At 45.2% G+C, this 27,679-nt stretch overlaps 1 protein-coding gene across 2 annotated transcripts in view; it reads right to left on the bottom strand.

The window, feature by feature from the left end:
- Positions 1-27,679, bottom strand: part of ARHGAP10 (Rho GTPase activating protein 10) — a 998,059-nt gene that overhangs the window by 13,627 nt on the left and 956,753 nt on the right. For both annotated transcript variants that reach the window (XM_078676901.1, XM_078676902.1), the window contains exon 23: positions 23,727-23,818. In XM_078676901.1, coding sequence (XP_078533027.1) covers positions 23,727-23,818 — 92 coding nt within the window. The remainder of the gene's footprint in view (positions 1-23,726; positions 23,819-27,679) is intronic.

Here is a 27,679-nt window from a genome sequence, read left to right as displayed (position 1 = left end):
GCCAGCACGCATGGGTGGTGCCTAAGTAGTCTCCATGACGTAATCTCGGCGCTTACGACACCAGCGACGGACGCGGAGCCGCAAGACACCACCTACTGGCGCGCAGGGGTAGTACTAAGCAAAATTTTTCTGATCCAGTCTGACGCCTGGGGATATTCTAAGGTAAGGAATCTATCTATAACGTGTCTCTTTCAGATACATAGAGCCAAGCCAATGCAATCAAAATTTGCTAGTACAAGAGAAACTCTCTCCTGCTTTCACAGTTGTGGAATCTAGAAGTCACCTTGCTGGAGTTCTTATTATTCTCACTTCAGTCCTATCTATTTCTAATAATATGTATCTTAATATGCCTTAAGCCAATACAAAGATGGACTAGGAAGAATATCACTGCCAGAGACCAATTAAGAGAACAATCAATATGCCAAGAAAACAATTGAACTTTTAAGCCAGCATAAAATGTCCATCTACAGGTAATCGAAAGTTTGCTACTCCTTACCATCAGTAGCATCTGGCAGGGAACAGGAGTGGAGTGGGGGTCTGTGGTACAAAAAAAAAACACTTACCTCCTCGCCGCTGCCTCTCTGTGGGGAAGCAGGAAGCGCACAGGGTCCATCAACTAAGCCAATTACAATGCTGCAATACAACGTTGTTATTGGTCTGAGTGCCGATACTCAGCGCTCAGATGGGGAATGCAAGGCTGGGCATGTTCCCCACCAGGCTGTGTAATGCAGCCTGAAGGGGAACATGAACACTGCACATGAATGATTGGCTGGCCAAGCAGTCATGCCTACTTCGGAGTGTAGCAACCACTTCTCCTCCTGCCCCGCCCATTCTCTCTGATACCAAAATAAAATGATAATAACAAAAATAACTTCTGTTATTATCATTCGACTGCTCCGAGCGCAGTGGGGCGACGCTCCTCCACCTTAGCGGTGGAGCCACCACTGGTAGCCATCCTTTGTTTAATGACTCATTACCCTTTCTCCAGGCACCAGTTCAGAATTAACCAGATTCTCCAACACAAAGAGTAATGGTACATCACCATCCTCCGCTTCTGACATAATTACATTACATGCTACACAACATCAATCAATTGATAACACGTGAAGCACACAGAAACATATCAACACCCTGTCCTCTGTCCAGCCCACCACAAGCATCCTTATATACTGTCTTTCCTTAGAGATTGAAAGGGTTCAGGGCAGCCATGCTCTATTGGATATCCATATAGCAATCTGTGCCAGATTGGTTTGTTAGGTTACCTAAGGGCTTCTTTATTATCATTTATTAGTACTGTGGCATACACAACCCTTGTTAGTATACAGCAAACATGGGATAAAGTTGTCACTACCGATAACAGTTTGGATTTGTCCTCCAAACCTAATAATTCTAGTTTATATATCCACTTATCTTTTGCTCACCAACTGGGTATAGTCATACTGGGATCTGCAGCCAATATGTACCTTCCTTACTTTAGCTTAGTTCCATACTCAAGCGATATATCAATACTGAGAATGTAAATTTAAAGTTGTTCCTTTGAAAAACCGAGTTTTGGGATCTTGATGAGTGTCTGGAATTTTATTTAGAGTATGCAAACTTCCATTTTAGGCATCACAGGGTACATTAACTAGAGTCTCTCAGTCTGTTTCTTTTTCTGGTCCTTGCCCACTCTCTTGAGTGTTTGTGTAAGCGATCACATATAAGATGGCCGCTTCCTGACGAGCTTCCGTTCTATGATTTTAGATTCAAGTGTAAACGTAGGAGTGTGTTATTTCTGGTGCCCGTGGATAGCTATACAGCATATAGTTTCAAAATTGAACAGCGCTAATCTTAAAATCATTGCTAAAACGTTATGCTGCAATTTGCTGAACTGTCATCCACTCAAAGAAAATAATGTTGCCTCCCTTAAAGGATACCTACACAATCCTAAAAGGAGGGTAGTGTCCTCCAGATCCTCTGATGTATAGTCTACTGTCACAAATTACCACACTTTACAAAACTACTGCCTAATAAGAACAATTCATATTACCTCATTATTAATTTGGCTCAATGCAATATACAATGTATCTATTCATGGCCAAATAAACATCGCAGTATCTAAATCTGCTCCAATATAGATTTAGGATTTCCTATCATATTTCATGTCAAGTTCAACTAATGCCCACTGCAACCCCAGCCTACACATATCTTACATTTGCACCTTTTACATCCATGCAGTACTCACTACATTGCAGGCAACTTTAGTTCAATCTATGTAGTCTATTTTTTCATATTTTGCTTCAATGATGCAAGGAAATAGCAAATTGAAAGAGTTATGTGAGGTACTGAAAATGTACTCCCCAGCGTTTTGGTAAAGGAAAACTAAGTACCTGCTGTGATGTGGGGTAAAAACCCTTCCTTTGCATCACATTTGGGAAAAATCCCTCTGCTACTGTTGATGGCATAAGAATAAAAAAATAAAGGTAACAGGAATGTCTCCTCATGGCGCCTAATCCGCCAGCCCCATTTCCCACCTGTCTAAGACATACCATTTGATCCTCTCTTTGCCGGCTCCACAAGGCACACTGTTTGGTCCTCAGCCTCCCCTTCCACCCAATGAATTTCCACTAAGTCCTCCTCAGCTTCCCTTAGCTGTCCTAGGAACTCCCACACGCCCAATCTCCAAGGATTACCCATGAACCTACTCTACCATGCCCGTTCCTCCAAGCTCTCTGAATGAACTATTGGGCAGACACTGGCCCCTTCACTCCCCTCAGCCGCTTCCGGTTTGTGGTGCATATCAAATCCTCAACTAGTAGTTCAGATGATCCCTATCCCCCCAAAGTTTGCATCACACCATCCAAGGCGGAAGTGATACTATGGCAACCAGTTAGTTGAAAAAAGAGAAAGCTACCCGTGAAGACATTCAGAATATGCAAAGGATTAATCTCTTCTAATGTAACAGATGAGAACACTCCAGCCTAAAATACACAAATCTTCATTAGCTCTGGTCCCCAAAATAGTGATCATTCACTTGAGGAAAAACTGCTTCAAAATGCTGAGACATGTCATAATAAAAGGAAGGTGAGGTCCAGCTGTCAAAAAAGATTAAAGATCACAGCTCAGGATGCCCTCCTTCCTAGACCTTCATAGCCTTTGAGTTGTAAACTACACAATTACGGTTTAGGAGAAAAGGGAACAGAGCAATACGAACCTTAAACATTCACACCGAATTACAGACACCCCCAAGATGAGAAAGAAAAATGACAAATCTCTGAGCCCATTTAAGAACAAAATAACAAGCCGAACCTCTTGATCCAATGGGTTCCCTAAAGAATAGGGAGCAAGAACTACTCCACACACAAGCTCAAAAACCATGGATTCAGCATGGGAAATGGAGCAGGGCACATAGGTTGTCAGTTGAAACTTCATGAGACAACTCATGAAGGAAACAAGGATTTTCTAGCCTTAAATAAGCCTAAGCCTTTAATAGACAGTCCAGCGAATATATGTATTGATACAATGCCACAAAATAAGTTCCACCACCTAAAGGGAAGATTTGAAAATGAAGGTATACAATTGACTAATAAGGAATCCAGAGGCATTATAGGCGTAGGCAGATTTGGAAATAGTGAAAAGGATCAAAATATCAGAATAGTCTTAAAATGATGAATGCATCACTAGTGGGCTGAAATTGGTTCTCCTCTGGATTAGGTGGTCATAGGAAGACACCATCAGTCTATTTAGAACAATGATAAGGTTTATAGCTAAAAGTGCCTCATTAAGAGACAGGGAACGGGGACTATCTACGTAGGACAATACAAAAACAAAAGGAATAACCAACTAGCAGCACCGCAATGGAGGACAGGTTCGGAAGCAGAAAATGAAGGTGAGGTGTTTAGAAGCTTACACTCAGGGAGGCAAGACCTGTTTGAGGAAGTAAGTCAAAAGATGCCCAACATGAGAAAGGCGAAGTTCATATGCCCCAACATATCTAGTTAAAGCAGAAATATAAACAGACCAACATGTGACCACTCTGTCCCCACCAAGATGGAGTAATATTTGTTTCTCAAGTATAATCTGCAGGGGTTGTATAGCCAAAGGATAAAAAAAAAAAACACCTGCAGCCCATCAGGTGATTATGAGCCGATATCACGAGGTACCCATAAAGGGAGCCAAATGGCTGATTTTAATGAACCTAATGAAACAATCTACAAGCTCTCAATAAAAAAGACCACTCGTCAATAGTCTGAAAACACAAGCAGAGGTAAAGGCAAATAAGGGTAGACTATTGGCAAGACGAACAGGTAGTTGGATACTCTAACTACCGATTCCTCACCCGTAGAATATTCTACAGGCTCCAGACTGCATCAGAAAGCTATACTGCTGTGTGCCACTAAATGTCTTCCTGCTGCACCGCCTGTGTTCCGTACTACCCCGGAAATTAAGGAGCAGAGACTCATGTAAGCACACTGATGCCAGTTTCTTGCTTGACTCTTTCCATGCCCTCAGAAGCAGAACATAAAGCAATTGTTGGCACCAGTGTGCAGACCTTTATAAATGGTAAAAAGAGGCAATTTTACAGAAAGGGGAGGGAGAAGAACGGTGAGAAATCAACAGTCAGATAGAGTATCCACTAGAAACAGGATTCCTGAAGGTAACTTGTTCTTCTGACGCATACATTTAACTGTAGATTCCTCGCCTTTAGATGCTTAGGGCCAGGACTACACGGCGAGGCAAGGTGGACACTTGAGGGTATAGTGACCTTGGACAAGCCCATTCTACAGACCAAAGGTGTCTGTTCTGTGGCCCAGTGCTCTTTGGCGGGAAGGGAGGGTGGGGGTGGACCGTTGACCAACAGCACCATCTGAAACAGGTGATGAATGGGTTAGATAAACAACGCACTAAATTTACTAATGATGATCGTTGCAATGTGTTTATGAAAAGGAGAGAGGCAAGGCTAAACTGCTGGTTGTATGCTCAATGATGCTTTTAGCTGCTGCTTGCTCATATACATACTTTTAAAATTGCTTGAATATTTCTTGTTTTTATTTTCATTCTAAATCTGCCGCTTTTGCACGACCTCCCAAATTTGCACAGCACATATTTGCACAGCCTCCTGAAAATATTTTTAAATACCTCTTGACATTGTATAGATTGTTTTACCCCATTAGACCCCCTTCGCATGAGGACCCTCGCAAAAAATGCACCGAACTGGCCTCGTTTTTCAAAAGAAAAATTGATAACATACTGGCCTCCCTCCCCCGGCCAGGTGAGGTCCCCGCCTTGGTGGACAATTCCAGCTCTCAATCTAAGATGCAATCGGTGGAGATGGCCTCCCTGGGTCCGGTTACGATGGAGGAAGTTCTGGCGGTTCTGGGCTCAATGAAGAGCGGCTCTCCGAAAGACCCAGCACCTATTAAATATCTTAAACAGGTGTCCTCTGTGATTGGTGGCCCTGTGACGGACCTGATAAACCTGTCCTTTGCCCACGGGGTAGTTCCCCCCAGTTGGAAAGGAGCGGTGGTTAAGGCCCTTTTGAAAAAGCCTAACCTCGATCCCGCTGACCTCGCCAACTTTCGGCCTATCTCCTTGCTGCCGGGTATCAGTAAGGTGGCTGAGAAGCTGGTGAACAGACGCCTCTCGGACTTCTTGGAAGCCAATTCCCTCCTGGGCGACTCCCAAACAGGTTTTCGTCCCGGTCAGGGGACTGACACTGCCCTGTTGGCGGTCGTGGAGAATGCTAGGAGCATGCTGGATGCGGGGGGATCAGTGGCAGTGATCCTCCTGGACCTCAGCGCTGCTTTTGATACCGTGGACCATCAGGTGCTTCTCCAACGGCTGTCGGGGGTAGGGGTCACGGGTCTGGCCCTCAAATGGTTCGCTTCCTTTTTGGAAGATCGTTCATTTGAGGTGTGGGAAGGCCATGAAAAATCATCTTCGACCCCTCTCCAGTGTGGTGTGCCACAGGGCTCTTCATTGAGCCCTACCTTATTCAACGTTTACATGGCCCCCCTGGAGAGTGTGGTACTGCCGCTGGGTATTAAAATCATCAGCTATGCTGATGATACTCAGCTGGTGGTAGGCCTTTCCCAGTCGGCATACCATCCCGACCGGCTGCACACATGTCTTGAGAAGATCTATACGTGGATGTGCAGCTCAGCCCTAAAGTTAAATGGCTCCAAGACGGAACTGATGCTGCTGGGGAACTCCTCTCCATCTTTGTCCCCCAGCAGCTGGCCAGACTGTCTGGGACCGGTTCCCCCCCCTAAACGGGAGATCAAGAGTTTGGGGGTATGGCTGGAGCAGGACCTATCGTTCAAAACTCATGCCAAAAAGACTGCTGGCGTGTGTTTTGGCCTGCTCCGCGCAGCCCAGAAGATTTTGCCTTTGCTCCCAGCGACCACCCGAAGGCTTCTTATCCAGGGACTTATCATCTCGCGGCTGGACTTCAGCAATGCGTTATTCCTGGGTGCACCCGAATTTACCCTGAATAAACTGCAGCAAGTGCAGAACGCGGCAGCCAGACTTCTGACGGGTCTCCCCAGGCGTCAATCGGCTCACCCGGCGTTGAGGGCACTGCACTGGCTCCCTGTGAGAGACAGAGTGAAGTTTAAGTCACTCTGTATCGCCCACAAAGTTCTGCACGGGGTAGGTCCACCTATTCTGGGGGAGATGGTCCAGCCCTACAAGGCCCCCCGTCCTCTTCGCTCTGACGACCAACATCTCCTTCAGGTTGGCAGGGTGAAGAAGGCAAGAACGGGTGGCAGAAGGTTTTCAATAAATGTGGCCTCTTTGTGGAACTTGTTGCCCCTACAATTGCGCTCGGAAGCTAGCCTGCTTCGGTTTCGAAAACTTTTAAAAACTTTCCTGTTTTCTGTTTAATCCCTTCATTCTTTAAGTAGTGTTATGTTCTGGTAAGCGCTGGGATGCCTAATAGGTAACCAGGCGCTATACAAAACTCAGAATAATAATAATAATAATTCGCTACTTGTTTCTTGGCTTCTCTCGCCCTTCCCTGGTCCACCACGGGTGACATCCCGATTGAGTGGAGGGAGGATTAGGCGATTTCCGGTCCAGAGGAGGTCAGCGGTCTAGTTGCAGTCCTTCCTCTTGGATAAAAACCGGATGCCTTACCCGACGCACGCGCCAGGGGCGCACCAAAGGCAAGCCTGTCTGCGCCCATCCGCGTCCAAGACGCGGCCAGGGCTATAAACTCTGAAATTTAGACCCAGACCGACAAATATACATGAAAAAAGAGCTTTGTACACTAAACACTATAACTATTAGCTGTCAACCCCCTATACCGACACAAAACATCAAAATCCTTTCTGCTGCCTTGCATGTAAATACACGTGCAATGAATTAACTCAAGAGTCTGTACTAAACAAGAGGGAAAAACAACATAAGCAGCTTTGCTATGGCTTGATAAACACTAGATCTCTAGCAAAAAACACCTTGCAGGTCTACGACATGCTGAATGCTTGGAAGCTAGACTTTTGTTTGTAACAGAAACATGGCTATCGACATGTTCCAATCCTGATATAGCGCAAGCGATGCCATCGGTTATACCATCTCCAGATTAGATAGAAATGGGCAAAAAGGAGGGGGCATAGCCATAATATATAAGGACTATCTAAAGTGCTCCATTTTTTCGATCAAGGGACTAAAAGAAGCAGAAAGCTTCTGTTTTAGTTTCCAATTAGATAGCGGTACTACATTTGCAGGAGCCCTGATTTACAGGCCTCCGGGTCCTGCCAGCAAGTTCCTAGATACGTTGGGTGAAAGCATAAGCTCTTTAGTGGTAAGGTATTCAAACTTCACCTTGTTAGGCGATTTCAATATACATCTTGAAGTCACAGATATACCAAGTACCGACTCCTTCCTAGAAACCATGAATACACTAGGGCTAAAACAGATGACAGAAGGGGCCACCCATCAAGCAGGGCACACCCTGGATGGAATATGCACAAACACTGCTAATCTAGTTATCTCCCCTTCAGTGGAGATCACTTGGTCAGATCACAATTTAATCCCTTTTAAGCTTGACCTTAAAAACGTACAACCTGAAACAAATCTGGGGAAACCAGGTCTTATACGAAAATGGGAACATTTGCTCTCTAATCCTAATTTACAGGACATAGCTGAAGCAAAAAAAAAAAACACTCTCACAGGGGACCCTGAAATTGATAATAATCTATTTAATAAATGGATGATATCCGTGGCTGACACGTTGGCTCCCCTAAAGACAAATAGCAAGAAAAAAAGGTCAGCTCCCTGGTTTACCCCTAGCCTAAAGGTTTCACAGGGATAATGCAGAATAGTAGAGAAGAAATGGCGAAAAAAATACAAAACAGAAGATTGGGTGTCTTTTAAGTCCGCTCTCAGATCTTATCACCAGCATATTAAGCATGAAATATCTCCAGCATATTAAGCGTGAAAAAAGACATATTACTCTAATCTTATAAATAAATCAGATAATCAAAAAAATATTTTTAATATAGTAAAAACCTTTACTAATCCTAAAAATCTAGAACAGGAAATTCCACCCTCACAAGATCTATGTGATTGGATCGCCGACTTCTTTAAAAATAAAATTCTTGACTTAAAGACAGATTTTATTATAACACTCCCCCAGATGCAAAACGCCCAAATCACAAGGGAAAGAAATAAGGAATTGATATGTTTCAAGGAGATCAATCTGGAAAAGGCTATTTTCTCATGTAAATCGGGCTCGCCTTTCGATCCCTGCCCTCCAAAAATTTTATATGCAATGGTGGATACTATCAACCCCATCATTAACCAGATTATAAATGCTACATTTAGACTAGCTAAAATTCCTGACCGTTGGAAAACCGCCGCCGTAAAACCGCTTCAAAGAAAGAAACTTTCAGATCCCACAATCCTTTCGAATCTCAGGCCTATTTCACTGCTGCCATGTCTGAGTAAAATGGCAGAGAAACTTGTCAACAACCAACTTAATGACTTCATGCAAGAAACCAACATATTACACCCTAAGCAATCTGGCTTTCGACCAGGCCATTCAACAGAATCAGTACTATTGCATAGCACTGAATCCTTAAAACTTGCTATGGATCAGGGAAAAGACGCAGTACTGGTTCTGCTGGATTTGTCAGCGGCGTTTGACACGGTCTCTCATGACATCCTGAGAGACAGACTTGCATGCAGGCGTTTGACACGGTCTCTCATGACATCCTGAGAGACAGACTTGCATGCAGTGGAATCACTAACAATGCATTGGCCTGGTTTAATTCTTTTTTAGAAAACAGAAAACAGATTGTAACACTAGGTGGCCTTTGATCACAAGAAAGAGGGCTGGCATCTGGGGTCCCTCAGTGCTCGGCCCTGAGCACAACACTTTTTAATCTTTATATGGCACCACTGCTTTTTTTGATGGATAAGTACGATGTTGAGTGCATCACCTATGCTGATGACACTCAACTGATCCTTACCCTGGATAAAAATGCAATAGTGGCTGAAGAAAAATGTCATCTCTGTCTAACTGCAGTGATGGATTGGATGAAGTTAAATCACCTGAAATTTAATATTTCCAAAACAGAGATTAATCTGTTTGGCGAGACTAACGTTTTCAGACCGGATCAATGATGGCCGCCAAATTCAGCTCCACCCCCGACGACAATAGAGACTGTAAAGAATCTTGGAATAAAATGTGATCATACATTAGCCTTCCACAAGCAAGCTCTTGCGGTGACAGGTACCTGTTTTCAAGTAATAAAAACGCTCAGAAAGTTTTTTGAACCTCTCCCAACGTCGGCCAAAAAGACGGTGGTAGTAGCCTTGGTTCTATCCCGTCTAGACTACTGTAACAGTCTCTATGCGGGAACAAACAAAAAAGTCCTACAGAGACTACAGGTGAATCAGAACGCTGCAACGAAGCTGGTACTCAATTTGCCTAGAGATTCCTCCTCTGCAGCAGCACCAAAATCCCTCCATTGGCTGCCCGTCCACAAGAGGATTCTTTTTTAAGGTTCTAACCATCATTTATAAAACAGCTAACAATACTGGACCAGAATACCTCAATGCCAGAACGAAGCCATACATCACTCAATGCACTTTATGCTCATCTTCAGATAACCTATTAAAAACACCTACATTTAAACTTAAAACCAGGGGTGGAAAGACCCTGCGGGCCATAGGGACCAAAGCATGGAACTCCCTGCCAACTCAACTCAGACACATACAAACCGAACCTAAATTCAGGAAGTCTCTAAAAACTTGGATTTTTGAATCCCAGATAACACGGCCTGGTCTTTTCTTTACCGCCTATCTTTGAGACTATTTTTTTTTTAAACAGTTTTTATAGCAGATTTAAAAAACGTACAGTTATACATACTGATGTGCCCACCCCTCCCAAACGCCATGTACAAATCGTCAATCAGCCCACTACACAGCCATTATGCCCACATCCCGGAGGCTGGGCGTCGTCATTTAGATAGTGCTCCGACCAGGTAGTGGCTAAGGGAGGCAAGGGCCGTCACTCGGTCAGAAGATCCAGTATCTGCTTTTAACTCTAGTCTCCCCTTCTCCAATCCCCAATTGTTAAACAGTCCATGCCTAAGCTCAAATAGGAGGTCCTAACGTATACCATTATTATGGTCCTAAGTTCCCCTCATTAGCCAACCTGTCCTTTGTCGTATTCACTCTTGGCGGTGTGCCCCTCGTGCGCTCAGTCTATCTCATAACTATCAAACACATTGCTCAGAGCATCAGCTCATGCCATCCGCTTACGGGAATATCCCTTTACAACAGCATGGAATTCCCCCCCCTCCCACCTCACCCCCCATCAAACCTCAACTGGTGTGGGCCTAACTTATACTTAACACCTAATAAAAGGAAGAGATCATTGTGACCTTATGCGATATATAATGTGTATCTTAAGGAACTTCCTTTCACAACCCTTCAAGTTTAGCCCTCTTCAGTTTCTAAACTGTTTTTGAACGTCTGCATTAGGTCTTCCCATGCCCTCGCTATTTCTAAGCACTTCTCATTAGCCGTGCGGGTTGCCTGCCTACGTCTAATAGTACCTTCACTACAGGCCCATTTGCACATCTCACTCGCCCATCTCTTACTCGAGGGGCCCTCCTTCGACTTCCAGTGCCAGGTTATTTCCCTCTGGACTAGCATCAGGCCTAAGTCAATAAATTTGCTGGTGATCTTGGTTCTTTTTGTGTGAGGAAACCAAAGCAGCAGACAAGTCGCCATGTCGTATTCTACCTGCCTGTCCGTAGCCTCGTTCAATAGCTCCCCTACTTTAGCCCAATAGTGTCCCAGCTTAGGGCAGTCCCATAACATGTGCTCCAGCTCTACATCAAGCATCAGGCATCGAGGGCAAGCTGCATCTTGGACCTGGAAATACTTCTCGATTTTCCCTGGGGTAAGGTAGGCCCTATGCAGCACAAAGAAGTGCACTTGCTGGAAGCGAGCGTTCCTGCTCCCTTTCCATGTCCTCTTCAGGATCTGTCCCCATGTCACATCCGGTATGGGTTTCCCCACACTCTCCTCCCATTTCTGCCTGAGTGCAGTAAGTGGTTCTAACCCCTGCAGGTTTGGATCCAGTTTTTCCCGCCCGTAGACAGCCGTCTTATTTGTTATCACACATACCGGGAGCCCATAACGCTCGGTTATTTTCGACAGATACGGATCACTGAAAACCATGTATCTAATTGATCCTAGCTCCTGGGAAGTTATTGACAACCTTATTTAAGATACGGATCACTGAAAACCATGTATTTAATTGACCCTAGCTCCTGGGAAGTTATTGACAACCATATTTAAGGACTACTAAAGACCTTGCCATATCAACAGAGCGTTTTCTTTCATCTCCCTTGCCCTAAAAGAATGTTCAACTTCTAAGATATCATTGCATATACTAGTCATATTGGCAGCCGTTATACAGTTTTCAGCATCAACCTTAAAGAAAATATTTTGACTAGCCCACATTTATGAAGATTTAGATATCTACCACACCGCATCACGACCGAAGCGAACGTTCAGAACACTATCTTTGTCTGTCTGCATTTCAACAGATATTAAGAAACCTTCATCTGCGACTGCTCCCCCCCTCCTTCCCCCCCCGGTTTTTTCATCTATGCCATCTATCAGGTCTGGGTTCAACTTTATTACTAGCAATAGACGGTCACCCGAAGAAGGCTCAAGAGCCGAAACGCGCGTAGTTTTATCTACCGCTTTGCCTTCAACAAATTTGTACTGTTTTAAGTCTATTGAAGATGCACTTTTTCTAATATGTTTTCAAATTTAATGTTATAAAAAAAGCAAATACGATTTTCATGTATAATAACAATCACTAGAAAAGAATCAAAAAAAGGAGAAAAAAATATATAAGTAAACACTGAATACATATATCAAATATCAATAAACTATAATCTTTAAGTATTTATCGTTGTAGGTTTTTCAATACAGTTGGACTGCACATGTTTATGATGGTCATTAATTGATTATATCCAAATATCAAAATGGTTGATAATTCTGTCACTTGGCTATAGACCTTTTCTAAACCCGGTTTTTCCCTATGTATAGCAAGTGAAGGAGTACTATATAGGGGTCCCCTTTTTCTAAAATACTTTCCTTAAAAGTACCCGCCGCCATCACCACGTACTGGCAGGCCATTGTGGTTTTAGGTTCCATTTGTCCTGATTTCAATGCTTCTTTATCGCCGATGTGACAGCCATGTGTAATAGGAAATTCCCATCGGGGAGACCAAACTGTTCTTGCACTGCTCGGAAGGGCAACAAGTCGCACTCAGCGTATAGGTCCCCTATCACTTGGAGCACCAAGTCTTCCCATTCCAATAACCGTGACCAATCCCCCCCGTGTGGCAAGGCCGTCAGCATGCCCAGAGGGATTTCGGGCGCATACGGGTGAATCACACCCGCCTTACGCTGACTTTTATTCCAGCACAATTTCAGGGTTCTTTCCTCTGATGTTAAACTCCTTTAAATCTAGCTTTTGTTGCATAACAATATAGGAAAGTACATGCCTCTGGATTCCCACCCCGCGGGTCTGTTCCGGGCCCCTGAACTCATTTGCAACATTCTGCGTGAGAACCTGTAGCTGCGCCGCTAAATAGTAGAGTTCAAAGTTAGGAACAGCTAACCCTCCATCTAATTTCGGTCTCAGCAGCGTATCCAGTGCTACTCGTCTCCTCCCATGTCCCCATATGAAATCTATCGTAAGCGTACGCAGTTCGCGAAAAAATCTTGGGGGTACCCACAGCGGCAGTGTACGGAAATAGTAGAGTAGTCGAGGCAGGGCCACCATTTTCAATAGTGCCACTCTCCCCACCACTGATAGGGGAAGTGTAGCCCAAAATGTCATACAGCCTCTCGAAGCCCTTATACAGCGCCCCACATTCCCTTCCAGCATGGCTTCCGTATCATGATATATCCGGACTCCCAGGTAGGTGAAGCATGACCGCTCCCATATCAGACCAGATGGCAGCGTTGGTTGCTGCATGTCTGCCTTCAAAGGGAAAACACATGTCTTATTCCAGTTAACTCCGAGGCCAGAAAGTGCCCCGAATTCATGAGCAGGGTCACAGCCCCCTGTAGTGCCACGGTCGCGTCCTCCAGGAACAGGAGCAGGTCATGCGCGTACAAGGAAATGTGGTGTGGGCGTCCTCCGCATAAAAGGCCATTATATGCCTTCCCCATTCTGGCTTGGGTCGCTAGAGGCTCAATTGCCAATGCGAACAACAAGGGCGAGAGCGAACAGCCCTGCCTTGTGCCTCTCTGTACCGGATATTGCGAAGATATAACATTCCCCAGTCTCACCCTGCCGTCGCTAAAGAATATAGAATCCTCGTCCATCCCCTAAATCGTTCTCCCAGTCCAAACCTCTCTAGCACTCTGTCCAGGTAGTTCCATTCCAGGCTATCAAACGCCTTCTCTATGTCCACCAACAATACAGCCGGTAGCATATCAATATCCAGGTCACTCTCCAACACTCGCACCAGCCGGCGGATGCTACCCGAAGTATTCCTAGTTGGGATAAACCCTGCCTGGTCAGTATGAATCAGGGCAGTCATGTGGGGCAGCAGCCTAGTGGCCAATATTTAGCTCAGGATTTTATAGTCTACCGTCAACATTGACAATGGCCTATAAGAAGTCACGTCGCTACCTTCCCTTCCAGGTTTTAACAGGGGAATCACCAGCGCCTCCCTCATAGACTGCGGTAGGTGGCCCTGTTCCGCCGCCTGATTATACACCTCCACTAGTCGGGGCGCTAGTACGTCTATGTATTTTACATAGAATTCTATGGGGAGCCCATCTACTCCTGGAGTCTTATTCTTAGCCATCTGCTTGATCGCTCCTCTCACCTCTTCTAACTGAATTTTCTGCCCCAATCTCTCAGCATCTGCTTCCTCCAACTGCAGCAGCTGGGTCCTCCCCAGATATTCCACTATATCCGGCTCCTCAGCTCCTAGATGAGTACGATACAGTATTGTATAATATCTCAAGAAGCACGAGAGGATTTCAGATTGGGAGTACACCTCGTCCCCCGATTCCGTTCGCATGTTTAAAATCGAGCACCCCCCTGACACTGGTGTTGCTAGTTTAGCCAGAAGCGTCCCCACTTTGTCTCCCTCCGCATGCACTTTTACCATATATTGTCTGTAGTCAAAGCACCGCAATCTTTCCTTCTCAGCCGCCACAAGCTCTTTAGCCTGTAGCAATCGTTCCTGTAGTCCTGTCCGTTCCGGTCTTTGCTTCTCCACTTCCCGCAGCGCCGCCTCTGCTCTCACCACATCTGCCAACACTACCTTCCTCTCCCCCGCGTGATTGCTAATGCATAGCCCTCTCACCAAAGCGTCCCATTCCACTCCCCTGGTTGATGCCGTTCCTTCATTCACTGCAAAGTAGTTATCTATTCCTGCCTGTAGTTTGGTGCTAAAGAGCAGGTCCTCCAGGGTGTCTGGTCGCAACGACCAAGTGGGTATTGCAGTTCTCGCTTGTTGCCATTGGAAGGCCACCACTTGAGGGTTATGATCCGACAATGTCCTGGCCAAGTATTCAGAGCGGGTCGCCAGGGGTGCCAACGTACGGCTACAAAGGATCGTGTCAATTCTAACATGCAACTCGTGCAGCGTAGAGAAGAAAGAATAATCCCTATCTCCCGGATGGTGCCCCCTCCATATATCTGTGAGCCCCCACCTGTCCTGCCAATTCGCTCTCTGCCTCGCTGTTCTGCGGACTTGGGAGTCAACCAGTGGAGGGTGGGACCTGTCTAGAAGTACATCAGTTATGGAATTAAAATCTCCCCCCCATTATCACAGTACCAGCTAGAGAATGTGCTAAAGATCCAGATAATTTATCCAGGAACCGGGGTTGGTCTGTGTTTGGGGCATAGATACTGCAGAGCACCACTTCCCTTCCATACAATCTTCCCTCCACCGCCACATATCTACCCTCCGGGTCCACCACAGTAGTTGTCACCTGAAAAGGAGTCCCTGCTCTCACCCATACCATGAACCTCCTGGCAAATGCCGAGTATGTTGTACCAAACACCTGACCCCGCCATCGTCTCTGCAACGCTGTACATTCTTGTCTAGTCAGGTGGGTTTCTTGGAGTAACGCTATGTGGATTCCCCGCCTCACCAAATATGCGTGCACCCTATGGCACCTGGACATGGTATGCAACCCATGTATGTTCCATGTGATACATTTCAGTTCAGGTAATGTCCCCATCGTCAAGGCACTCTGAACTCTCCTTCCCCCAACATCGCCAGCCCACACCAGGACCCTTTAACCTTAAACCCGTAATTTGATGAACAATTCCCGGTACCCTCCCCCCCAGAACAGGACCCAATAATACTGTATCAGTCCCCATCCAAACTTCCATAACAATTCACACACTCCTACCCTGTAGTTACCACCACAGGCCGCCTTAAGGGCTATAGGGAAGTGGTGTAGGCCCGATAGGCGACGGCTTGCATCCCAGCCCCCAGCCCATCAATCCCCACAACAAGAAGATGCAGCCCAAATGTTCATAGTAACCATCAACTGTCCCAGCGGACCCCCATCCAGGCCTCAAATATTTACCCTCCTTGGACTTGGTGCGATTCACAGATCGTCAGCTGTTCAGGGTGTTATGTCCGGGCCTTTGATACTATCCGTGTCCGAGAAATCAGGGCCCGAGTGTCGTTTATCTTCTTCAGAGTGTGTGCCCCTGGTTGAGTTTTCAGTTTGTGACCCAGTGATTGCTGCCATGGCCATCAGAGCACCCTGTCTGTCCCCCGCTAATTGTGCGAGCTGGGAGGCTTTCTTGGCTTTGTCTCTCTTGCGGATCCGTTGCGATTGGCGCATTCGCGGCTGTTTGTACTGTTCGCTCGGCCATTTGTTCCTGCGATCCGTGCCTGCTCTATAGGATTCAAGCCACGTACAAGCCTCATCCGGTGTCAGGAAGAACTGTGTAACACCATCCACGATTACCCTCAACTTTGCAGGAAATAATAGCGAATACTGAATCCCTTCGTCTCTAAGTTCCTTTTTAATCGACAAGTAGGAGGCTCTCCGTCTTTGTATGTCTTGGGTATAGTCCGGGAAGATTGTGACACCACTGTTCTCTACCTTGAAGGACCCATTGGAGCGTGCATTCTGTATTAGCAGGTCTCTATCTTTATAATGAAGGACCCTGGGTACCACGGGACGAGGAGGGCGCCCCGGCAGGGGTGGCCTGGCCGGCACCCTGTGCGCCCTCTCCAAGGTGAAGAATGATGATAAACCCTCCGGGGCCACTCGCGTCTTGAACCAATCCTCCAGGTAAGTTACCATGTCCTGTCCCTCTATTTTCTCGGGCAGGCCCACTACCCGTACATTGTTGCGCCGATTGCGACTTTCGGAATCCTCCGCCCTTTTTTCCAGAGTTGCCAGGCGCTGCAGCGCATCCTCCAGTTTATGTTCCACCGTTACCACCGCTGGCTTCAACTCCTGTATAGTCGATTCGGCATCCTTGACCCTGTCAGCCAACTTCGCGTGGTCCGCCCGTAATAACCCAAATCCTGTAGCCACTTGAGATATATCCTGGTGCAGGCAATCCTTCGTCGCAGCAATTGCTTCTAGGATTTTATCAAGGCGTTCAGTGAGTCTCTTCTCCGATGGCGTGCCTTCTGCGTCCTCACTGCTGCTTTTCGCACCATCCTGATCCGCTGCTCCCTCTGTTTTGCCCTTGGGCTTCATTTTAACAGATTAGGTGTATCACCCCTCTACCACCGGGTGGCTCCTCGTACAGCCACTCTGTCGCCAGCGACTCCGCAGGGCACCGTAGGAGGGAAGGGCTCCCCGCAATCTCACGACGCGCCTGCTCTCTCCTCATAGGGCCTCCGTGCTCCGATAAATGAGTCAGCTGCTTGGCGCCCCCGCCGGATGTCCCCCACCAGTCACCAGCACCAATAGTTCTCAGTATGCAAGTCACTTCTCCCCCTGTCTTTCAGGCCCACAGCTATCATACCACTTGCCGGCAGCCTTGCCGCCACTAATCCTTCGCTGGTCTTTCCACAGTGACGGCCTCACTTGTCCACCGTAGCCCGCCAGCAGGGGGCCAATATCAATGCCAGGGCCTACTGGCTCCAAATTGCCCCATTAAAGACAGCATGACCAGTAACCCACTTCTGTTCAGCCTCCGCCAAGTACACACTGTCTTTCTCACTTTCCGGGGGGGGGGGGGGAGGGGGAGGACGGGGCAACAAGGATCCAGGCCCGTGGCCCGCCGAGCCCACGCTCCCGACTCCCGGCCCCACAGCCCCCCAGGTCCGCCTTCAGCTCCGTAACGATTTTCCTTGGGTCCGCGCCGCCATTCTCCACTCTGTCCGATGTCCCTCCGGCTATCAGCCGTCGCCTCCTAACGACCGCTCGCGGGGCACCCTCTGGCGTTCCCGGCCACGGTCCAGACGGCAGCCGCACGGACACACAACCAGCTCCGCAGCACTCAACAGCCGCTCACCTCTTTACCCCCGGGCTTCAGGTGCCGCACAGCATAGAAGCCTCCACCTTGTTCCCCTCGGGCAAATCCTCCAGTCGCTCGCCGGTTTGGCGCCCCCTAGACTCCCGGCGGCTAGCGCCACCTCTCACCGTCCCTCCAGCGCGCTCCAGGTCGTCCGCCCTCTCAGCGCCATTCTGGATACTCCCGGTGAGGCAGCCGGTCTCAGTTGCCGCGTTCAAGTAACGCCCCAGCCGCCGCGTTCAAGTAACGCCCCAGCCACCAGTCGCGGGCTCTTCACCGCTCTTATCGCCGATCCCACGGCGGCCTCCGGGTCCAGGCTCGCTGCAGGGTCACGAGCACTCGGCACTCCTAGGTTCCTTCTTCACGGCCTCAGCTGCCGAACACCGCCGCCATTTTGCCGTACTTCTTCCAAGAGTATCGGCCAAGTCCCTCGCCGCAGAAGCACTTTGCGACCCTCAGATGGCACCGCAATCGGCCAGTATGTACTCTGGGTGTTCCGACACCCATAGGTGCGAAAACGGCTGCACCACAGGTCAGTCTTGCAGGATAATTAGTGGGATCAGGCCCGGAGCTAGTCGCTCACGCCACCACCGGCGCCCCAGCCACGCCCCGCCTATCTTTGAGACTATGCCAGCTTTTTTACTCCTTCTGGAATGTGCCTTTCTCCCCCCGCATACAGCGCCAAGATACTTCTTGGAGTGAACAATGCGCTATATAAAAGCTATTTCATTCGTTCATTCATTCATCTGGCACAATGGCCAGAGCTTGAAAAAATGTGGTGAGTCTATGTAGCACGCATCAGTTAGAATACTTAGGGATACTATGTAGCATGCATCAGTTAGCATACTTAGGCATCAGTTTATTCTTCCTGAGAGTGACTCTCCCTTCAGTATATTTTAAGATTTTTGGTTTGCAGTCTTCCACACATCTACACTAGTTACAATGGTCAGAGCTTTCAACTTTGGAACTGGGGAACCGGATTTGAATCGCTGTATTAGCTCAACATCCTGTGATTCTGACCATATCACTTAATCGCCTCATACCTAAAAAGCAAACAAAAGAAAATAATATAATCTTGTGTAATGTACTTGGTGCTCGTGTAAAGTGATTCAATACCTTCATGTCTAGCTCGCACTGTATAGAAAATGCAAAGAAAAAAACTTGTCTTGTTATATAAAGTTGGCAGGTGTTTACATAACATATTTATATGTGTAGGTTATGCATGATGCAAAATGATTTGCATATGTAAGGTGTAACAATACTTCATAACACTGAATGTACTGCTGTAGTAGGTACAAACAGGTGTCCTGTCTGGGTTTGTAAGTATTTATCTTACCTACAGCGAGGTGATGTGCAAAAAAGCTTTCTCAATGATGTTGTCAAATGTTAATTATTGGTACTGGGATGTGTTTAAATGTCACACTACTTGGCAGTCACTCGTAAAGCAGTATTAACAAACACCAGAGTTGCTTTTTGCAGCGAGACAAGTACCAGCAACCTCTTAAGTATATGTGCCCTTTTTGAAAGTTAAAGTGCTCTAGAAAGACTGTTAAATGTCACATTCCTTTACACTAAAATGATTTCTCTTCACAGGTTTACATCCACAGATTGCAACCTAGCACAAAAGATTTCCACCTCCTATATTCCTAAAACCATGCATGAAAATTTGACCTTGACTTTAAACTTCAGATGTTTCCCTCCCTTATTTATATTGAATGCCCCTCTCCTTCCCTTATACATGCCTCTTGTGTACATAGACTACTCTACATTGCATGCCTGTCTCAAATTCAGATTCTTTGAAACAATATCCCTGCAACCTAGCAATATCCATTCATTCCATCAACCCCTTGCTTCTCACATAACCCCTCTAATGAGCACACCCAGGTCATTAAGTACCACAAGGAAATTTGAGTTTAAGTATGAAATGGTTTATCTGAAAGCAAAAGCCTAATCCCAATAACCAATGGATTGACCACTAGCTTTGGACTCCTGGGTAACATGCTACTAACTGCATAGTGCTTTAACACCTCGTCAGTGGTAGTAGGCGCTATATAAATGCAATTTCAACTAAAATTAATACCAAAGCAGTAGCATCAAAAGACGGAGGGTATGAGGAGTGGATTAAGGCCAAAAAATATTGTAGGACTGCGCAGGCGAAATGTCTTTCCTGACAGATCTGGTTGTGAAGGCAGTAGTTCTTCGAGAAGGTATGCTCCAATACCCACATCACCGGCTTGCAGATGGCAAGGACAGGCACTCAGTAAGCCAAGGCAGTGGTAGAAGCCTTAGCTCTGGTGAGACATGATCTTGGGTTCTTGCAGAGGCTACATTTTGGCCATTCCGTAGCAGATCTTGTTACAGAGGACTATCCACCTCCGAGTCCTCTTCTGCAAAGCTTTTCCAGTTTTCGCCCAGTTAAACAGAGAAACCGCTGATTATCTGCACTGTGTTCCTTGGTACGATCAATGTAAAAGGTGGCTAACTAATGGAGTCTCGCCATCTCTTTCTAGGAGTGAGAAGGAGCAAGGAAGACTGGGAGAATTTTGGATTTCCCACAATGGAAACCACTCGCAACCTTTGGCAAGAAGCGCTCAGCACCAGCTTGTCCAGAAAGAAGGTGGTGTACAGTGGTTTGTCTGCCAGTGCCAGTGCCTGAAGCTTACTCATGCCACAAGCTAAATTGATCGCAATGAAGAAAACATTCTTTCCGGTCAGAGGATGTAAAAAGAAGCTGTATATTGGCTCAAAGAGCATACATATGAGAAACATCAACACCAAGTTAAGGTCCACTGTCGCATCAAACAAATAGCTTGTAAAGGAACATGTGTGTCAAAACTTTAAGGAACCGCATCACAAGAGGTGAATTAAACAAGAGCAGTTGGTTCTGCAAATGCAAAAAAAAAAGACAAAAGGGCTGACACAAAACATTTAAAAGTGGCTTCTGTAATGCCTTGCACCACAATAAAGCATCAAGTTTGGCTTGTAAAGACTCTGGCAGCAAGGATAACATCCACAAATTAGGGTGGCAGATCAAACAATGAAAACTGCCACCGCTCAATCTCCATGCATGGAGATACAGATTTCGCAGGTTCGGGTGTTCTGCTGTTGCAACAGAAGATCCTATTGAAACAGTAGCATGTTTGAAGGGCAGATGCTCATGATCAGAAGTTCTGGGTATTACACTCCAGTCTCCTGGCCCAATCCAGAGCACTTAAGATGACTTGGGCCAGTCATTCCTGACTTTTTACAGAGCAGGAGGGGAAGGGGGGGGGGGGGGTAGGAAGGCGCATAAGAGTCATGTATTCCATTACTGCCGAAAAGCATCTCCTAGCGAGTGTCTTCATGGAAACTCCAATGTGAAAAATGTATGACAATTCTTATTCTAGCCAGGGTTCTCCCCATTGCTGGAAGATGCTCTGCTTCTACTTGGGAAGTAGACACCATTTTTGAGCTGCCAGACGTGGCCTGCTCAGCTAGTTAATTATCGTGCCAGATGGTTCGCAATCAGGAAAATGCCCTGATGCTCCAGCCCAGAGGCAGTGGTGCTCTCCGTGAGAACCTGCACTTGTTGGACAGCAAGAAGGCCTTCAATCCTGGAGGAATGACCCACAACTCCAACAGATTGATATGGAGCCAGGATTTCGCAGGAGACCGGAGTACTCTGATCTCCACCTCCACCCCCAACCCCACATGAGCTCCTCAAAACAGGAGTGATGCATTTGTTACTACTGTCAGCTCTGGATAGGGAAGGGCGAGAGGCCTGCTGCTGATCCAAGTGAGGTTGAGCAGCTACCACTACAAGTTGTGTGTAGTTTCCTCTGAAATCTGAATGGCATCAAACAGTTTTCTTAGTGGTGCTAAGGTCCAAATGCCATTGCGGAGCCCTTATATGTCATTTGGTCTAGTCAACAAAGAGAATGCAGGAGGCTAAAAGGCATCACAACTGCTCTTACAGAGAACCATGACCAAGGGCTACGGCAGGAACATAGGGATCACAACCCACATGTCCTGGATTTGTTGCAATTGAAGAAAGAACCTGAATTGTACGTATAAAGGACAGCTTCAATGAAAGGAAGCTTCTGCGAAGGAGCCCGGTCAACTTCTGCTGCTTGGTCATGAACCCCACCGCGGTCTGGAGGCGGTCCATGACTGACTGTGGCACGATTGTATTCAAAAACTGCCAGTCATCAAGGTAGGATAAAACTGGTATCCACAACCTCCAAATATGTTCTTCTGTCTTCCTGTCATGCACCGCTCCTTACTTTGTTACTTGGCAATTGTAGGTTCCAAATACCTGCCTCTATTTTGTCACTACATACCTGTGTTATTTGTATATTTCGCTGTTTTTCTCCCAAATGTCTACCTTATGTGTTCCACATCTCATATGTAAGTGCTCCGATACCCTCTAGGGTCATGTTCGCGCTATATAAAACTTTAAAAATAAAAATAAATAAATACATGTGTATATTGGCCCAATAAACAAATTGCGCTGACCAACCTCAATGCTAGGCTAGCAAAAGAGAACATTTATTTTCCAAATGCCTCAATTCTCTGCTTGTCTAATTAACCCTGCAATGATACAATTTCTTCCACTGAAATTCCAAATGGCGAGTTCGACCCTGTATGAAAGGAAATATTAAGATCCCTGGCCTCTAGTGAGTCTATGTAAAAATGTCAATGTCATAATGAGAGGGTAATCCCCACTATGACCATCTCTGGGTGGTGGCAAGGTTTAGCCAGAAACAGAGCCAAAAAGATAATGAAGCTTCTGATGATGCATCCACTGTAGTAGAGGCATAAGAGTAGAATCAGACTATATGGTGACTGGTTGTGCTTTAGTAATTTCATAGCACGAAATCGGCAGAGATTGTGCTGAAGTTGGTTCCGGGTCACACATTGAAACAGCACTGGATCCTCCTCTGGTGACGGAGAACCTGGCATTGATGAGAAAGGGACTGGAGCAGGTCCTGGAAAAGGAGTGGAGTTTGATAGAGAGCCCATAACAGGTTCAAGGGGTACAGACAGCACTGAGGATGGATCCACCAGTGGTTATCTGACTGAGGGCCTTTGCAGATCCTTGTTGTTCAAAGGCAAACCAGAGGGTACCGAAGTGTGCCAAATATCTGCAACATGGACCTTTTTTTAAAGGCGTTGACCTGCAGTTGCGTCGCCAATGGCCAGGGAAATTCGGGTGCACTGGGACCAACTGAGCAATTGCCTCCACTAACAGAGATCTGTGGGGAGACTGATAACATTGTGACACCCTTGTACCTTCTCTTAAGTAGAGAGGGGCGGAATGAGATCAAGTCCCAGTTTGCTTTCTTGTGTTTAGGTTTGGACTTTGACTTACTGAAGGACTTCGTCTGTAAGGTGGTCTCTTACAGGTTTAACCTTGAGAGCGAGTCCATGTCCTGGACTTGGAGCGGGACTTATGTGAGGCCCATATATTCTTCTTGTGCTCAGCAACATACAGCTTTACTTCTCAGCCGTACATCATCTTCAGGTAAATTGTATGTTTTCTTTACCGATCTAATTTTGATTTCGAATCCCATTATCTGCACAAGAATGATTTAGTGTTTTTTCTTTGTGACTGCATTTTGTTAGGGTGCATTTTAGTGATTTCAAGCATATCTCATTCAAGTTACTAGCGAAAGACTGTGCGATCCAGATTTCTCTTCTATTACGATGCATCTCTGAATATATACAGTTATTAAAAAAAACAATAGCAATCATTTCAACATACTTACCATCTTCAAAAATGGCCCCTACTTGAAATGATAGTTCAGTAGCGTGTTCTGCTTCACATGGATAAACTGCTCTTGCCTTCTTGTTCCCAACACTAAAATGTAGAAATTAATGTAAACAAAAATCAATCTTTTTTCCCCAAAATGTTGATTTTTACTATCCCTTGTGCATGCAGGAACAAAAAACTTGAATCACAATCACAGGCGATCTCCAGGCTATACCTCTTGTTATGGTCCCATTCTGACCCCTTCAGAAAAGTTACATCGTTTTGGGGAGATGACCATCTGAATTGATTTGAATTTGTATTTATTAAGCGCAACTTGCTCACAGAAGATTTTCTAGGTGCTAAAACCTGATTATAACTGAAAACAGTAGAAGTGGTGAAGATATTGGAAACCTACGACTCCAGAGTTACCACCCCGGCTAACTTGGCGAAACCTGGGTGGTTGTAAAATGAGGGAGTTAGTTGATCTTAATGACCTAGTCAGAACATAATAAGAAATTTGTATACTGCTCTATGACTAGGGAGATGTGCAGTGTTATGCTGTCCACAGGATCTGCGGGAGTACGTTGCATTACCACAGGTTTTTGAACTACACAACATAACTTTCTGCATTGATTTCGCCTATTCAGACTTTCCTTCTGTAAGTCACTTAGGTTTCAACTAATGCATGGTTTATTTAGAGCTGCATTGTTGGTTTTACAATCATCAAAAACAGGGCTGCCCATGGACCAGCTCCATTTGGGAAACCACTGTAGATTTAGTCACACAAAATCTGACCAGCACACGGTTACTAGTGAACTTCTTATAAGCATCGTCGGGGTAGATAAAACACTGCTGTTTATTGAAATGCCCAGGAAGAATGTCATCTAAAGATCAAACAACCCTCAATTTCTCCGTGACTCGTGATTATAAGCTCTTAAACACTTTAGTCTTTTTCAAGAATCACGGCGGATTGTACTCAAATTTCTTGAGGTATGAGCAAGATAAGACACTTTGTCAATTTGAAGGAGTGTTAAATGTGACAGGATCAACTAGTAATCTAGATGCAGCCTTTCTTTGGATTATGTCCCTACCACCATTTTATTTATTTCCTTTCCCCCCATCTGCGGTAAATCAAGGTTCACGGTTATTTACACCCTGCCTTTTGCAGGACAGGGCTATGGAGTGTGTTTTAGTGGTTGTTTACACTCCTCTTGCTGAATTATTAAGTTTTCTATGTGAATTGATTTTAATGTGCTATCGTTTATAATCTATTAATGAACGAAATCCACAAGGCTGTTTCTAGTCAGTAACATCTTCCACTTTTATTGCACGTCACACAAGACCTCGGAGCAATGGATAACAACCCTTGTTTTGGTCATGGATGGTCTTGGTACTGACATTTGGGAAACTATTCCCAGGCTTAGTAACAAAAGTGAATACACACACTGTGTATTCACATACATGTGATATACAAGTGCATAATGTATGTAATACATATATACATTCAAGATTACAATTCAGACTGGAATTGAATTAGTGGGCTTACTTATGGTAGAGTTTGGAGAAGACTGGGACCAATGACCAGCGAATCCTAAATCAAGTATGGTTGACATCCACAAAATAATAACTTTCTGGACATTCACAAACATTGGGGAATATATTTCCTACAATTACCAAAGCGCATAACTTACACCCAAATTGATACCACCAAAGGAGCGGGGAATGAGGAAGTACACCGAAGCAACTAGATTTGTCAGAATATGAGCAGGCGCAACATTGTTACAGGAAAAACGCTATAGTAAAAATACTAAAATTCCACTTCGATCTTGAACTCACGGGTTATTCGCACTTTGTACATGATGTATATGGACAGTTCGATAAAATAAGGGTAAATGTCCATTGCACTCATATGTGGATTACTACATGCACATACTGTACACTAATGAAACGGGAATGTAGGCAAAAATGTGTAAAGTGATGTGTCCACTGCATTTATTACATGTCTTTATCTACACTCATAGGATTGGACTTTTATCGCATGGGAAGCTTTGAGGGCAAAAGTGGTATTTTTAATGCCTCTATTACTCTTTTTACATGTTACTTTCTTATGATAAAAATGTTTAAAATGTATTGTAATTCAGTACTTAATTTGTGAAAGAAAGAGTGCACGTGCTTGAAGCTCTGCTCAGAAGCTGGCGGCCAGTGTAATTAAACATCAGTGGGGCGAATAATAAAGCTGGTAATCTTTAATCCACTACCATACACTCCTTGCCCATTTTTGTTGCTTTTGCATTTTCCTGCTTTCTGTTTGTGATGGTTTTGCAGTCTTTTTCTTCATTCGTCTTTGCAATCTGTGAGTTTTTTCCTCTCTTGCACTAGGCAAATATCCATACGAAAAAATAAGTGCTGGACCTAAAAAATATGTGCTGGTGCCCTCCACCGACAACCACTAACTCAAATTAAGCACTGGTAATGTGGGATGTTAAGTAAGGAGTTGATGAAAAAAATATGCTTTCAGAAACTACAATCTTGGCAACTATCTTGAAACTAAAAACTTTTCAATTAAGTGGAAACTTTAAGTTCTCATGTTATATACTTAAAAGTATTTTTTTCCTTTGGAAGATAAAACAGTTCTGTGGTGAAATTATATCCCTTTGATTGACTATATCCAATTTTTGCACTTTTATGAAAACGTTACTGATCTTTTATCTAGTTCCTTTCATCCATTGGTCTATTATTGTGTCATTAACAGTTTTTTCCACCCACTACAGAATGGAGCAGTGGGTCAGCCCACTTCAGCCATTGGCTAACTTCATTGTGAATGACCGTGTTCCTCTCTTTCAAAAGAAGCACATCCATAGACAAAGTAGTTCCAATAAGTTCCAGGGAGACTATGGCAATGTGTGCTTTTTGCAACAGAATATACATTTTTTTTGCCTTATCTCAAGATTTATTTGTTAGGTTGAAGAGTGCCTGGAAGCCTCCCCAACAATAAAGCTTTTAAAAAACCATGACAAAACACGCATTGGCAAAAGCAAACAGCTGGTGGTCAATTCCAGGCCTATTGGCTTTGCCAGTTTTGGTTGTGTTTGAGGTGTCTAAAGTTCAAACATATAACATGGAACGTCTCTGAGTAATGCATGAACTTTAGATAGAAAAAGTAGGATGCAGTGAGCGGGGACAGCCTGTTTCTGACTTACAGTCAAGGACAAGGCTTTGAACAGAGACTGATGTTTTTATGGGAGACTCAGGGGACATTTATTTTAGACAATAGAGAAGCACATAATAGATGGCAGAGAAAGAAAACAGGTATAAAGATGGGCTGGAAGTGTCATGAAAAGGGATTCATTTCGTTATTTCAGAGCCTCTGCAAAAATACCTCACAACTGTACTGTTCGTTGAGAGTACATTTTAGCACCACCGCATAATGCCAAATTAGGTTCCCATCAAGATGTTCAACACAAGGCATCTGCTTTTACAAGACAAAACCATTTACATTTGTTATCTCAACCTTTTTATATGTACTGTCTGACAGCATTCAGCTGGACGGTTGAACAGGTTCCACAGATACTAATGGCGCTGTTCTGTAATGCATCCTTCAACATGTGCTGACACCACGAGCTCTTGCAAATGCTTTCTACTGGAGCAGTGTATTGAATCTAAAGAGAAGGGAGTTCAGGGTCATTTGTATAGAAATATGTTTAGGAGGAGTGGAAAGAGACGCACATCAAGGTGCCACTGCGTTCAGCAAATGCAGTACGGCTGGTTCAGTCGCACCACCACTGGTTCACATTACTTAGATATGATCAGGGCTCAAGTCCTAAAAAAAAAAAAAAAGGGGTGGGTGACTCACGAAGTTAGGTAGAATGGGTGTTACATCACTGTGTAACGTCAGAGAAAGTGACATCACTGTGTGTGACATCACAGGAAGTGACATCACGGCGCATGACGTTGCATGTGACATCAAAG

The sequence above is a fragment of the Lissotriton helveticus genome, chromosome 2_1, assembly GCF_964261635.1.
Source record: "Lissotriton helveticus chromosome 2_1, aLisHel1.1, whole genome shotgun sequence".
Classification (NCBI taxonomy): domain Eukaryota; kingdom Metazoa; phylum Chordata; class Amphibia; order Caudata; family Salamandridae; genus Lissotriton; species Lissotriton helveticus.
Note: the sequence above shows the minus strand (reverse complement) of the source record. Positions and strands in the feature narration are given on the sequence as shown.